The sequence below is a fragment of the Felis catus genome, chromosome C2, assembly GCF_018350175.1.
Source record: "Felis catus isolate Fca126 chromosome C2, F.catus_Fca126_mat1.0, whole genome shotgun sequence".
Lineage (NCBI taxonomy): Eukaryota > Metazoa > Chordata > Mammalia > Carnivora > Felidae > Felis > Felis catus.
In genome coordinates, this window is record NC_058376.1 from 14,643,078 (window position 1) to 14,658,190 (window position 15,113).

The following is a 15,113-nucleotide window of genomic DNA, read 5'->3' on the forward strand; positions in this document are numbered from 1 at the left end:
CATTTCTCAAGATCGTGGCTTTTTATTAGAAAGATTTGGATTTATTTATGCAACTTGAAGAGAGAAAAAAAATAAAATCAGCCAGCTCCTATCACTTGTCCTGTCAAATGTTGTACTTTCACAGGAGAGGATGTTGGAGATACATTTTAGTAATGTCTTTACAGAATTTTAACTCATATAACTAAATTTCATTTGAAACGATTCTATTCTCACACAGATCAGTACCTTTACAGCCTGAGGAAGGTGTTCCAAAGTTACAAAGAAAAAGGTATCATTATAACTAAAATGAGAAAAAAAATCTATGTGACATTCCTAGTATAATATAGTATATTTCTGTGACCTACATTTTCATATTTTATTGATTTGTGTCTCAGTCACAGGACAAGCTTTGGAATTTATAACAAAAGTTTCCTTTATATATATGTAAAGACGATTATTTATCCCAAGGGAAAATGCATTTCATTCTTTTCTACCCATTATTATAGTGTTATTTAACATCCATTTCAAAGAAAACTTCCTAAAAGTGAAAAGAAGAAAAAATCGTCTACATTGTGTCTAACAACTGAACATAAATCAATACTTCTACAAAGGAATATATACTCTTCATTTTCCAATGGATACTTTTATTTTTATTACTTTTTTCACTTAGTAAAAAAACATGACAAATATAATATTAATCAATATAATATATTAATGCTACAATATTTGAGTGTCAATATCCTGCTGCTTATTAGCGGTAAAATTGGTCTTGTGTAAAACTATCACATTTTATTCCTTGGAACTACTTTTATTTATTTGACTAGTGAGGTTTTTCATTTATTTCTTGTTTAGTGTTTTATCTTAGGTGGATACATCTCTTTCAAATCCAAATGAACAAAAATTAGCCATTAATCGCTTTCGCGTGATGTGGCTGAGTTATATGGACACAACGTAATATATTTAATCCAGTCTGAGTTATTTGTGATTCCATGTATTTGAAAGGACTTCGAATGAAAAATTCAGCTTATCAACTGTTTCCAGTTTAGGATAAGAAACAATGGAATAATGTTTGGAAAAAAGGGACATGGGATATGTTGGGCTATGACATATTCAACCATATTTTGGCCTTCAAAAGGTAGCTTGCTAAGGTGTAGTCAGAGAGTTGCACAGATTGTGGTAACCATGAGAGTTACTTATCAATTTCTTATAATTTACTTACAATTTCTTCCTGAGTTCTATAAATAGTGCTTAATTCCCTATTCTGCTGTTTAGGGTTGAAACACTCATTTGTGGAAATTCACCTTTGATAAAATACTTGGAATGTCATAAAAATTCAACCACTTATTCAAAATCATGTAAATTAAAAATATTACTGACCCAAATCAAGAGACAGGAGGGGCGCCTGGGTGGCTCAGTCAGTTAAGCATCCGACTTCAGCTCAGGGCATGATCTCACACTCTGTGAGTTCGAGCCCCGCGTCAGGCTCTGTGCCGACAGCTCAGGGCCTGGAGCCTGCTTCAGATTCTGTGTCTCCCTCTCCATCTCTCGCCCTCCCCACTCATCCTCTGTCTCTCTCTGTCTCAAAAATAAATAAAAAAACATTAAAAAAAATCAAGAGACAGGAGCTACATGGAGATTAGTTAAGTGTATTCTGTTTCATTTCACCACTGTATTTTCACTTTGAAAACTTTGAAGATAGCTTCATTCTTAAAATACTCTTTTAGCATTCAGAAGGCCCTGAGTTATTGTATGTTTTTTTTTTAATTTTTTAAATGAGACCTTAATGAGCAATTTACAAGGTAGTACAAAGTAGTTAGACATTGCCTGAGAATAAATGGGTAAAGAATAGACTTATACAGGGCCTCTGGGTGGCTCAGTTGGTTAAGCTTCTGACTCTTAGTTTCAGCTCAGGTCATGATCTCATGGTTGGTGAAATCAAGCTTCATGTTGGGCTCCTCACTGATGGACTGGAGCCTGCTTGGGATGCTCTCTCCCTCTTTCTTTCCCTTCCCTGTTCATTCTCTCTCTCTCAGGATAAATAAACTTAAAAAAATAAAAAAAAAAGATAATAGACATATAAACAAAGGGAAAGATATTACGGAGGATGTGAAAAGGACATGGAAGGAAGTATTTACTAGACTAAGCCAATATAAGCCTGGGTGGGGGGAAATATCGTAAACTTTAAGATTTTAACTGCTAGTTCCTAGTAGGTTTTGAGAGGAAGGGAAGAAGAATAAAAGCTAAAATGAGAAGGGCAATAAAGATCATATATGAATTACTAAAGTAGGGTAATGAAAGGAAGAGATTGGTGTGTGCAAAAACATAGAGGCAGAGGCAATCTACAGTTTTAGTAAGGCTTTGAAAAGCATCAATTATGGAGGGGATTTTTAGGATTTGAAATGGAAATTAAACTTCTACTCTGATAAGCCTGCACTTGAGGTGGACTTTGTGCCCTCAGTTTCTGAAATTAATTGTTCCATGTTTTGCAAGCAAAAGGTTCTGAAACTAGTGCTCAAAGCCAAAAATATTATAAAGATTATTATAATTAAAATGCTAAAAATCCACACGTACCTTCTTTTTAAAAATGTTTTCCGTACAGAGGCTCTTTCTTCAGTGCTTGCCTTGATAAATAAATTTGCTTTTTGAAAAATATTGATTTAACAGCCGTAAATTGAACAAATATCCCTGAACTTAGTTGAAGATGGATACATCCATCTGGGAGATGACAGAACAGACAAAATGTTTAATTACAAAAGAGATGACATCAAATGGGAATGATGTAATGCACCTGGTAATAAGTAATTCAATTTAGGGTTGGGAATGTACAAATTTTGAGGAGTCAGCCATTTCTTCCCATAAAAGCAAAACAGCAAGGCTCAAGGACATTCTAAATGAGAAGCTAAGTAAGCGGAAGTATTTTAATGAGAATCAGGGCCTCTCTGTGTGTCAGGGGATGGAAGAATTGTGAGCTATAATATTACAGATAGTACACAGCAAGACACAAAGGAAGGTTACACGTGTGATTTTTCGTATGTTCTGCTCAGAGTATATAAGCACCCCTTTACATATGCCGACATTCACACTCCGGATCTTGCCTTGAACAACAAACCAAATTCACCGTCCCTGGTGCCATGAGCTACTATGGAGGCCTGGGCTGCCGCTGTGAGGGCTTCAGTGGGCTGGGCTGGGGCTGTGGCTGGGGATGTGGCAGGGGAGGCTACAGATATGGCTGCTGCCCCCCATCAAGCTACAGAGGATACGGATTGTCTGGTTTCTGCTAAAATCCTGGCCCAAGAGCCCACCATCTGAGGCCATACAAGGACTATCCAAATTTGACTACAATCACCAAACCAAACAAGATCATCTAGGACTTACCCAAGATCAAAAACATTTAGCATCTATGATGTTAGGAATGTTTATCATTTTGTAATGGTCTCTTTCATGCCTCCTGCTGGCCTTTATTTGTGCTTTCATAACTGTGGGATTTTTCTATTCCTTTTGCAATAAATTATCCTAAGTTAAAACAGAATACATGGAGCTCAAAATATCAAGGTGATTATTTGTAACTGCACACAATTGACAGTGAAGAAAATAAAGTACTTCATGAAAAACCCAAGTTATAAGATATATTATATATATAATACATGTAATATAGGTATATATGTAATATATATAATATATATATTATATATATTATATATACAATACATCTTTTACCCATATGGCTTCATGAAAAGCCCAAGTTATAAGGTATATTATATATATATAATGTATGTAATATATGTATATATGTAACATATATATATAATATATATAATATATGTATTAAATATCTTATATATATAATACATCTTTACCCATATGGTTAGATATGGCTAGATAGATATGTGCAAACCATAATACTCAGTTGAAATGAAGATTTTTTTCCTTGTAACACTACACCACATCTTATCCAATGCTTTTAGTTAGACAACGCTGGTACTTAAACTTAGTGCTGAACTATTAACTACATATTTTATGGCTAAAATAAGGCCGATGTGAAAAATAACTATTTTTTGTTTAGTTTAATTTATTTTTATTTAGCCCTTTTAGTTATAAGAAAAAAACAGTGATAGAATAAAATATATCTTTAAATATACAGTGAAAATAAACATTTTTTTGTGAAACTCTATTCTATTTTCCTCATGGGCCTCCATGGTGGGGCAAGGTATTATTCTTCAATATTGTCTGAACCTTGAAATATTTTGTTATTCATCATGGAAACTTAAAAATCACTGTCATCACTTGTAAAGTAATCTGTAGTAAAGCTGTGACCGACCTGAACTTTATGCATTATAGCAAGTGTCTTGTAATGTTGACCTTCAAAGAGTGAGCCATTTCTTGTTAGTAATTCAAATAAATATTTGCCTATGAAAAAGACATAATAATATCATCATTTCTCTCCCCCTCTCTCCAATTTTATATATATAGGTAGTAAAAAAAAAGTGAATATCCTTGTTTGAGTTAACCAAATTCAATAAAACCAATAGATTTTTAAAGCTGGTAGGATCCCTATAAAGCTCAGCGTAATGCCATCTTGGATGGGAAAGGACTCCAGAAAGTGAAATGGATTGCTAAAGATCAAGAATGGCATGAGAAATAGAACCTAAGACTAGAACAAATGTCACTGAACACCAGGCAGTCTACTTTGCCATGCCTACCCTCACATAGATCGCATACTTCCCTTCCTGAGGGCTCTCAAATAAAGCATCTTGTTCTGGTCATGCATCTTTAAAGAGCTTAATTATCACAGCTGATTGACCACACCCATTTATTTTGATTTGTAAATTTCTGATGTAGAATCTTGAACTACCAATTTCTCTTTTTTTAAATTTATTTGTTTAAATTCAAGTTAGTTAACATACGGTGTAGTATTGGTTTTAGGAGTAGAACTCAGTGGTTCATCCCTTCCATATGACACCCAATGCTCATCCCAACAAGTGTCCTCCTTAATGCCCATCACCCATTTAGCCCAACCCCCCACCCACTTCTCCTCCAGCAACCCTCAGTTTGTTCTCTGTGTTTAAGAGTCTCTTATGGTTTACTTCCCTCTCTGTTTTGCCGTTTTTATTTTTCCTTCCCTTCTCCTATGTCCATCTATTTTGTTTCTTAAATTCCACTTACGAGTGAAATCAGGGCCCAAATGTCCATTGACTGATGAAAGGATAAAGAAAATGCAGTATATAAATACAAAGGAATATTACTCAGCCGTCAAAAGGAATGAAATCTTGCCATTTGCAGCCATGTGGATGGAACTAGACTGTATTATGTTAAGCAAAATAAGTCAGGCACAGAAACACAAATATCATATGATTGAACTATCAGTTTCTAATTTAGCTGTATCAAAGTAAAAACAACTAGTAATAGGGCAAAATCCAAACTCTCCTTAAAAAACTTATTATAATGCATTTGAAAATCTCAGACTTGTTTACTGAATATATGGATGAATTTGCTCAGCCAGATTGTATCCTTTCAGTGAATTCAGGAGATGTGTTGGAGCGTCACTGTGTATAGATCAAGGTAAATATATTTTAGGGTCACCATTGGAGGACTGTATGCTTTAGTTTCACTGAGTGAAACATATTTTCACATGAAACTATTTCCCCCCTAACTGGATAATCATACCATAGTCTGAAAAAAACTTTATATAGCTAAAGAAAAAAATCAATAACTAATCCGAGAAACTAACTCTCTTAGTATAATGCGGCTTTAGCATATTAGCATACCTCTTATTGTTAGATTGCATTGCTTTGTGTTAGAATTAAGAGAAAAACTTTAGAACACATTTCCTTCCAGGGAAAGCCGTCACTTGGTCCAGAAGAAATCCATCACAGGATCATCAGCTGCACAACTGAGAGAGCTATCTGATCCAATAGGCAGAGTGTGAGAGCATTAAGCTTGTTTGATTTATTTGTGTTGTTATGGCTTCCAATGACTTCATGAAAATGAAATATTCAAATTACAACTGTCTTTTAATTTAGGATGAACAATAAAAATGGAACAAATTCTGAAGAGAGCAAAGGAATTAAAGAATAAGTGTGAGGCAGCCAAAACTTTCTTAATTAAGACAAGAAAACACATAAAACATAAGATTTTTAAAAATTAATGAATCAGGGGCGCCTGGGTGGCTCAGCTGGTTAAGCATCCAACTCTCAACTTTGGCTTAGGTCATGATCTCGTGGTTTGTGAGACGGATCCCTGCGTCTGGCTCTGCACTGACAGCACGGAGCGTGCTTGGATTCTCTCTCTCCCTCTCTCTCTGCCCCTTCCCCTGCTCACACAACCTCTCTCTCAAAATAAATAAACATTTAAAAAAGTTAACATACCATACCCATTACATTAAGAAATTCTCTTCATATATAGACCTCATGTTAAAGTTAAAAAAAATAAGGTATATACAGGAAGAAAATATTCCAGAACATAGATCTGACAAGATGTCAGTATTCAAGTCTACAAAGAGCTCTTACAAGTCAACACTAAAATATTATAAACTGAACTAAAAATGAAGAAAACACTTGAAAAGACACTTCACAAAAGAGGATATCTAAATGATCAAAAAGCATATTTAATGGCACCCACTATTATTACTCGTCAGATCAAAAAAACCAATTAAAACAATATTCAGATATTATTACATGCCCACAAGAATGATCAAATTAAATAGCTTGACATGTATTGCCAAAGATTTAAAGCAACTGAAAATCTTACATTGCTGGTGTGACTGTAAACCTAACAACAGTTTTGGGAAATTATTGATAAGATCTACTGAAGCTGTTGTCAAAATCTAGAAGGATGGTTATTTTTATAGTGTGATATTGACCAAAAAGTAATAATAGAAACATTTTAGGCATTAAGGTATGCTTGAAATAGGAAGTGTATGCACATTTGCAATAATTCATCAAAATTTGTAAGTGTTTAGGGGCGCCTGGGTGGCGCAGTTGGTTAAGCGTCCGACTTCAGCCAGGTCATGATCTCGCGGTCCGTGAGTTCGAGCCCCGCGTCAGGCTCTGGGCTGATGGCTCAGAGCCTGGAGCCTGCTTCCGATTCTGTGTCTCCCTCTCTCTCTGCCCCTCCCCCGTTCATGCTCTGTCTCTCTCTGTCCCAAAAATAAATAAACATTGAAAAAAAAATTAAAAAAAAAATTTGTAAGTGTTTATTTATTTTTGAGAGAGAGAGGGAGACAGAGAGAAAGAGAGAGCAGGGGAGGGGCAGTGAGGGAGAGAGAGAATACCAAGCACGCTCCACCCTGTCAGGGCAGAGCCTGATTTGGGACTCCAACTCACAAGTGTTGTGAGATCATGACCTGAACTGAAATCAAGAGTTGGATGTTTAGCCGACTGAACCACCCAGGTGCCCCAAGGATTCATTAGATTTTATGCCTAAATTTGAATATAATTTATAATTCATTATTATGCTTGAAAAACAATGCAAATGAAAGGATGGTTATACATTGCTCTAAAGACAGAATGCCGTTTGAAATTATTCCTATTTTATTTTATTTTTTTCTCAAATTTTTTAGTACTTATTTATTTTTGAGAGAGAGACAGAGGGTGAGCGGGGGACAGGCAGACAGAGACAGAGAGAGATGGAATCTGAAGCAGGCTCCAGGCTCTGAGTTGTCAGCACAGAACCTGATGCGGGGCTTGAACTCATGAACTGTGAGATCATGATCCGAGCTGAAGTCAGACCCTTAACCAACTGAGCCACTCAAGCGCCCCAGAACTTATTCCTATTTTAAATCCCTATTGTTAAGATGCAGTCAGAGAGTTGTTACCCATACGTGTGAGAAACATGGTGTTTATTTTTACAGACCTTAGAATTCATTCATTCTTTCAACATTTACTTATTTATTTATTTACTTTTATTATTATTTTTTGTTAATATTTTAACATGTATTTATTTTTGAGAGAGAGAAAGAGAGTAGGGAAGGGGCAGAGAGAGAAACGGAGACACAGAATCCAAAGCAGGCTCCAGGTTTTGAGCTGTCAGCACAGAACCCGACTCGGGGCTCAAACTCATGGGCCGTGAGATCATGACTTCAGCCAAAGTCAGACGCTTAACCAACTGAGCCACCCAGGCACCCCTGTTTTTTTAATTGTTATTACATAGTAGATGTTAAAGAGACATAATCAAATCCAGTTGGGAAATTGCATTATTTGAAAATTACGTATAAAATGAGGAAAACCTGAGCACTATATTTGAGGCCATATAAAATTCTCAAGAACTTAAAGACAAAGTCTAAAATTAAGGGCACCACAGAAGGAACTTTTGCTCACAATTTTCTTTCTTCTACGTTTTATCCTTTAACATTATATCTACATTTTGGAGATTCTGAAGATATTGCCCATGTATAATGTTATCTTATTGAATTTGACTGAGCCCTTTGATTTGGATTATTTTTTAAATAGTGAAATCTTAGCAACATACATTTGACATCTTAGTAGAGTGTAGTATGGTATTTCCTGAGAAGAAAATACACACACACACACACACACACACACACACACACACACACACAGAATAGGCAAAAGGCACATAAATGGAAAACTGTTATTTTGAAAGTAAAGATACAAAAGGAAGGAAGAGAAGGGACTGACTATTGACTGAATGAAAATTGATGGGTGGCAAAGAGAAATTTTACATACTTTGCAATATTGTGCAGCTACTATAGCCTAATGGTTAATGGGGGACAGAACCTGGATGATATTCTAAAAGAGGTTGTAACATACCTATTAGAATGGCTAAAATCAAAACACGGACAACAAAATGCTGGCATGGTTGTGGAGAAATGGGAACTCTCATTTATTGCTGATAAAATGCAAAATGGTACAGCCACTTTGGAAGACAGTCTAGCAGTTTTGTACAAAGCTAAACAGAGTCTTATGCATAAGATCCAGCACTAACTCTCCCCGTCTTCACCCACATGAGTTGAAAACTTATGTTCACACAAAACGACCTGAACAAAAATGTTTATAGAAGTTTTATTCTTAATTGCCCAAACTTGAAAGCAATCAACACTCCCTCAGTAGAGGAAGAGATAAACAAATTGTGGTACCTCCAGACAATGTGGAATATTATCCAGTGATAAAAAGAAATGAACTTTCAAGCCACAAGGGTATGGAGGAATCATAAAAGCTTATTGCTAAGTGAAGGAAGTCCATGTGAAAAAGCTACATACTATATGACTCCAACAATGACATTCTGGCAAAGGAAAAGCTATGAAGACAATAAGATTAGTGGCAGCAAGAGTCTGGGGGAGGGAGGGAGAAATAGGTGGGGCACAGAGGATTGCTAAGGCAGTGAAATTACCGCATGGGACCAGTGGTGACATGACATGCATAGTGTAACACAAGGAGTGATCCCTAACCTAGACTTTAAATTTCAGTTAATAATGGCATACCAATATTGGTTCACTAATTGTAATTAACACACCATACTAATTCTAGATGTTTCATAATAGGGGGAAATGTGTGCATATGTGTGGAGACTGTAGAAACTCTGTACTTTATGCTCAATATTTCTGTAAACTTAAAACTGCACTAAAAATAGTGCATTAATTAAACAAAGGAGACTGTATGTTAGATATATGGGCGAGTCAACGGGAGGCAACAGTGAATGTAAAAATAGAGAGGAGATATAATCTGTATTTTGGGAGGCAATTTGGAGAGATGTCTAAGAGAAGAGGGCTAGGATTTGGGAGGATAACTTTTAATCAGCTTTTAAAGCTACTCTGAAATAAATTTTTGATTACCGTGTTTTGCCTTCGGTTTCTGAACAATTATACATTTTTGATTACTGTGTTTTGCCTTCGGTTTCTGAACAATTTTATCCCATGCTTGCCAAAGCCCATGAAACTGTACAACACACAGAATGAAATTTAAACTATGGATTTTAGTTAATGATTATATATCGATATTGATTCATCAACTGTAGCAAGCAAAAACGGTTTTTAGTTTTCAAATGTGAAAATATAAAGTAGGTCAGCAGTGATGGCCAACGTTCTAAAACTTACAGAAAAAAAAGTAGATCCTTTATTTATTTTATTTTTCTAGAATTCCTTACCGGTATTACAACAGTCAGACTGATTGTTCTTGGCTCTCAAATGTTTACATTCCTCAGCACTGAAAGAGATAAATACCTCACTTTTTTAGACTGAGGAATAAGATGCTTTGAAAGAACATGATAGATTGTAGAGCTTTGAATTTGACCCATTTCTCTGATGTAATTTGGAGATGAAGCATAGCAATCTAAAGAAAACCAGACATGAAGAAATATTTCAATGAAAAACACAACGCTATGAAATACGATTGGCATGCTACCTATGAAGAATTCTATTTGGGGTCTGATATATCCTGCAGTTGAAGATACTTCATTCCTTCATATGAAGTGATCCCATAACTTTTTGTGCCAGCTTTCTGGAGGTATAATTGACAAATAAAATTACGTATGTCTAAAGTATGGAACATAATTTGATAAAGTGATGCAATAACATTTAGAGGCCACCCTGACAAGGCACCAAAGCGATCTCAAACATTTTAATGAGTGTTAGGGCCTCTCCCTGTGTCAGGGGACAATGAATGAATACATTGTTGTCAGGGAGGTAATTAGAAAAATGACACAAAAGGAGGGTACACCCGTGATTTATCACATGCTCTGACCAAGGTATATAAGCCTCCCTCCATCCATGCTGGCATTCACACTCAGGATCTTGCCTTGAATAGCAAACCCAACTCAACACCCTTGACACCATGAGATACTACGGCAACTACTATGGAGGCCTGGGCTGCGGCTGTGGAGGCTTCGGTGGCCTGGGCTGCGGCTCTGGCTGGGGATGCGGCAGCTTCCGCAGACTGGGCTGCGGCTGGGGCTGGGGAGGCCTCAGACATGGCTCCTGCCGCCCACTGTGCTATGGCGGATATGGGTTCTCTAGCTTCTACTGAGACCCTGCCCTGGAATTCGAACATCTGAGGCTACAGGTTCATAACTCAAATCAACCAAAATTTGAACCAAACAGTATCAGCTGGGACCAAGCCAAGATCAACGGACTCAGCATCTTAGAGTCTAGGAATAATTATCATCTTCTCTTTGCCTGCTTCATGTCTCCAGGTGCCCCCTATTTTCACTTTTGTAATCGTGGAATTTCCCTGTTTCCTTTGCAATAAATTATCCTCACTTAAAATGGAAGCTATGGCGTATCTTATTTATTTATTTAACTCAATTCTGATTTTCCCTTTCACAGTGTGCTTCTCTTCTTGTGTCCTTTCAGAGAAACAGTCCTAAACTCCTGGTTATCGGTCCCTGCAATGATCATAGCAATATAAACACAGAGTTTATGAGAATTAATCCGCTTTCCACAATAGCCACCTAATTTTGCTCAGTGGTGTTAGTTTTGATTTAGAATCTTGAACCTATTAATTTCTGGTTTATCTGGATCTGAAAAAAATTAACTAGCAAGCAGTGTCAAGTTCAAATGCTATTTCCGATATTAAGGATGGATTTTGAAAGACTCAGACTTGTTTGCTAAACACAAAAGTACATTTGTTCAGTCAGATTCAGATGGTAAGACCTAACCTTTTAGTCAACCCAGTCATATTATATTAGCTTTACACTGACCAGATCAGAGAAAGTAATAGCTTGGTGACTCCACCGGATGACCATACTACTTAGCGTGACAGGGTTCAAGAACTATTCTATTTTCTTAATGGTTGATAGTAATTCTCCAGAATTTGAACAAAGGCCTTCTGTAGTTCTAAAGAAGAAAAATCCATACCATGGCTTGGAGCAGGTATTTGACATTCCTAGTATAATATTATATTATTAGAATTTGAAATGCCTGCCTTGATGGGTCTCTGCTGGAGTTAGGGAAATTCTCCAGCACATCTTTTTTCCAGGGAAAAGCTACTGCTTATGTTGGGAACAACACATCACACAACTGATGCACATCTGGCAGGGTCAAATGGGCAAAGTCTGACACACTGAAACCTGTCTGATTTATTTGTAATTTTATAGCTTCAGCTTGACTTAATGAGAATGAGATATTCAAGTTATTGACTGTTTTTCGTGTTTAGAATGATCAATGAAAACGGAACAAGTTCTGAAGAAGGCAGACAGAAAGAATTAAATAACAATGTGTGATGTAGTAAAAAATGTAATTGGAACCCAAAGCATTAGACATAAAAGAAAAAGATGACTAAATTAGACATCGTTATATTACAACATTGTGTTCTTGTATAAACAGAATGTAAAGTAGAAAAATGCAAGCCACAAACCAGGTGAAAATAATTTTAATGCATAAGTTTGATAAAATGCCACTACCCCAAAATGTAAAGAGTTCCCACTAATCAATTATAAAATATTGATTAATTGATTAATATTAAATAAGCCCAGTTAAAAATGGACAAAATACTTGAACAGGCATTTCAAAAGAAAGGATATCTAAGTGGCTTGTAAAGATATGTTAAATTCCCAGTGCCATTATTGATCAAGCAAAACCAAATTAAACTAATATTCAAATAACACTATGGACCCTAAGGATGATCAGATTAAGACTCTGAAACGGTCAATGTGGTTAAGGATGTGGAAAATCTGGGACTCTCATAGATTTCTGGTGGTACAGTAAATTTAGCAACTGTATTGGAAAATCTTGGGCAGAATCTACTGAAGCTAAATATATATAGTATAAATTGGCAATGTGTTTCCTGTGTATACCCAAAGTAAAGGAATGCTTAAGTCTACAAAAAAGGTCTCTATTAGAAGGTACATAGAGACTTGATTCGAACGAAAGAAAGAAGAAAGAAAGAAAGAAAGAAAGAAAGAAAGAAAGAAAGAAAGAAAAGAAGGAAGGAAGGAAGGAAGGAAGGAAGGAAGGGAGGAAGGGAGGAAGGGAAGAAGGGAGGAAGAGAAACTACTCAAATATAGATATACCGGAGCAAAATAGTGAATAAATTGTGCTCTAGTTATACAATGGGCTACTTTGCAGCAATGAAAACAACAAAACTAACGTTACATGCAACAACAAAGATGCATCTATCTCACAGAGACAGTGATGTGCAAAGTATTTCAGGGGAGAAAAGTGCTGGTATACTTTATGATTTCATTCATATGACATCCAAAACAGGCAAACTTCTAGGCAGGAATACTAACTGGTGGGTCAAGAGAAAATCTGGGCAGCTTGGGTGTAATCGATCTAGGTAGTCTGTGAATTAAAGCAAAATATCACTAATTTGTACAGTTAAGATTTGGGTATTTTACAATATGCTTTAAACAACAACAACAAAAAGCAAGTGAAATGATGGCTTATGAGCTTCTCTAAACTAAGAAAACTATTTGAGCCGGTTCTTCCTTTAAATCCTCAGATACATTCATAGAGATACCCATGTCTGCGGAAGGCATGATCCTTACCTATAAGAACCCTAGAGTGCATTCATCCATTTGACTCTTCCTCATTGATTTTCTACTTCCTGCTAGTATTTGCACAGCAGTCAACAAGTCCAGCTGGGAAAATGCATCATCTGATAATTGCTTATAAGCTCAACAAAAACTGAACAGTGTATTTGATTCCATGAAAGGTGAAAAAGAATTTAGATGCTCAGTTGAAGAGCGTATCTGGCAGGACTCAAACAGGATTTGAATCAGCCTTGCACATAGGTGATTAAGTTCTCCAAGTAAGCTGAAGGACTTTTTGCTTCACTTCATGCTTTCTCCACTCTGTCTTTTTATACCTATATTTTTGGAGAGTCTGAAGACCTTCTTTTTTTAAAATTTTTTTTATTAGTTTTCTTTATTTTTGAGAGGCAGAGAGAGACTGAGTGTGTGTGTGTGGGGGGGGGCAGAGAGAGAGGGAGACACAGAATCTGAAGCAGGCTCCAGGCTCTGAGCTGTCAACACAGAGCCCGATGTGGGGCCCGAACTCAGGAACCATGAGATCAAGACCTGAGCCAAAGTCGGTTGCTCAACCGACTGAGCCACCCAGGCGCCCTTGAAGACCTTTTAAATGTTAACAGCCTCTTACTGAATTTCGTGGAGAATTAGGCATTTTTTTTCTCAGCATCTAAGATCTTAATAAGCATTTCATATCTTAGCAGATACAAGTTAGCTGTTTTCTGAAATAGAAAAAAAAATAAACACACAATAAGCAAAGAGAATACAAGGACAAACCTATTATAGTAAGAGTGAAGATATATATAGAAGAATTTCGGTAAAAATTGGATAAAAATGGAGGGAAGCCAAAGATAAATTGTATATGTTTCCTTATTTCACTGCTCAGACCTTAGCGGGAATTGAGAGGAACTGAGGCAAGTGATACTGGAAAATTGATTGAATAAGAGGGTAAATAATAGATTAGTGGAAAGGGAGGAAAAGGTGTCTATGAGGCAGAGAGGCAGATGTAATCCATATTTTTGGGTAGATGATATGCAAGAAAGGGGCTTGGGATGTGAAAAAAAGGAATTTTGAATGTATTTTTTTAATGCTGCTTATGAAATACATTTTGATTACTCTGATTTGCCTTTAACATTTGAATAATATTACTTCATGTTGTTAACCCAAATACTGATTTTCTAAGCTAGTATGCAAAATCAAAAAAGAGAATATTTTTTATGATGTTCCATGTTATAAAATAATAGAACGAAGATGACTCTCTTTCAACTTTTTTTTTTCCTGAACTTCTCTACTGATGTTCACCGCAGGTGAACGGATACTCCCAGGCTTTCAAATGTTTCTCTTCTTTGGCTTTGAAAAAAGACTTTACCATGAGGTATTAGGTGCCTTTAAAAGGATATAATAAATTGTGCTGAATTGAATTTAACCAATTTCTTTCATTTAATTATAAGTGAAGAATGACAATTCAAGGAAAGCCAGAGATGATGCAATCCTTAATTTTAAAACACAACACTAGCAACTGTGTTATGCAATATGTCTGGTTATGAGGAATTTTATTTAGCCTGGGATGTTCAGACTTTGAAAATGCAGCGATCCTTTCTCATAAAAAGGATGCAGTATGTTTAAGGGACACCATGACTACATAAGCAATGCAAGCTCAAACACTTTGATGAGTTCGAGGGCCTCTTCATGTCAGGATCGTGTCAGACAGGTAA

The 15,113-nt window shown here is 36.2% G+C and overlaps 1 protein-coding gene across 1 annotated transcript; it reads left to right on the forward strand.

Moving 5' to 3' along the window:
- The first annotated feature begins 10,700 nt into the window (after positions 1-10,700).
- LOC111562343 (keratin-associated protein 19-4-like) lies at positions 10,701-11,202 on the forward strand. The gene has a single exon (XM_023260849.2). It carries the CDS (start codon positions 10,767-10,769, stop codon positions 10,956-10,958), a length of 192 nt encoding a protein of 63 aa, XP_023116617.1. The 5' UTR covers positions 10,701-10,766; the 3' UTR covers positions 10,959-11,202.
- The last annotated feature ends 3,911 nt before the right edge of the window (positions 11,203-15,113 follow it).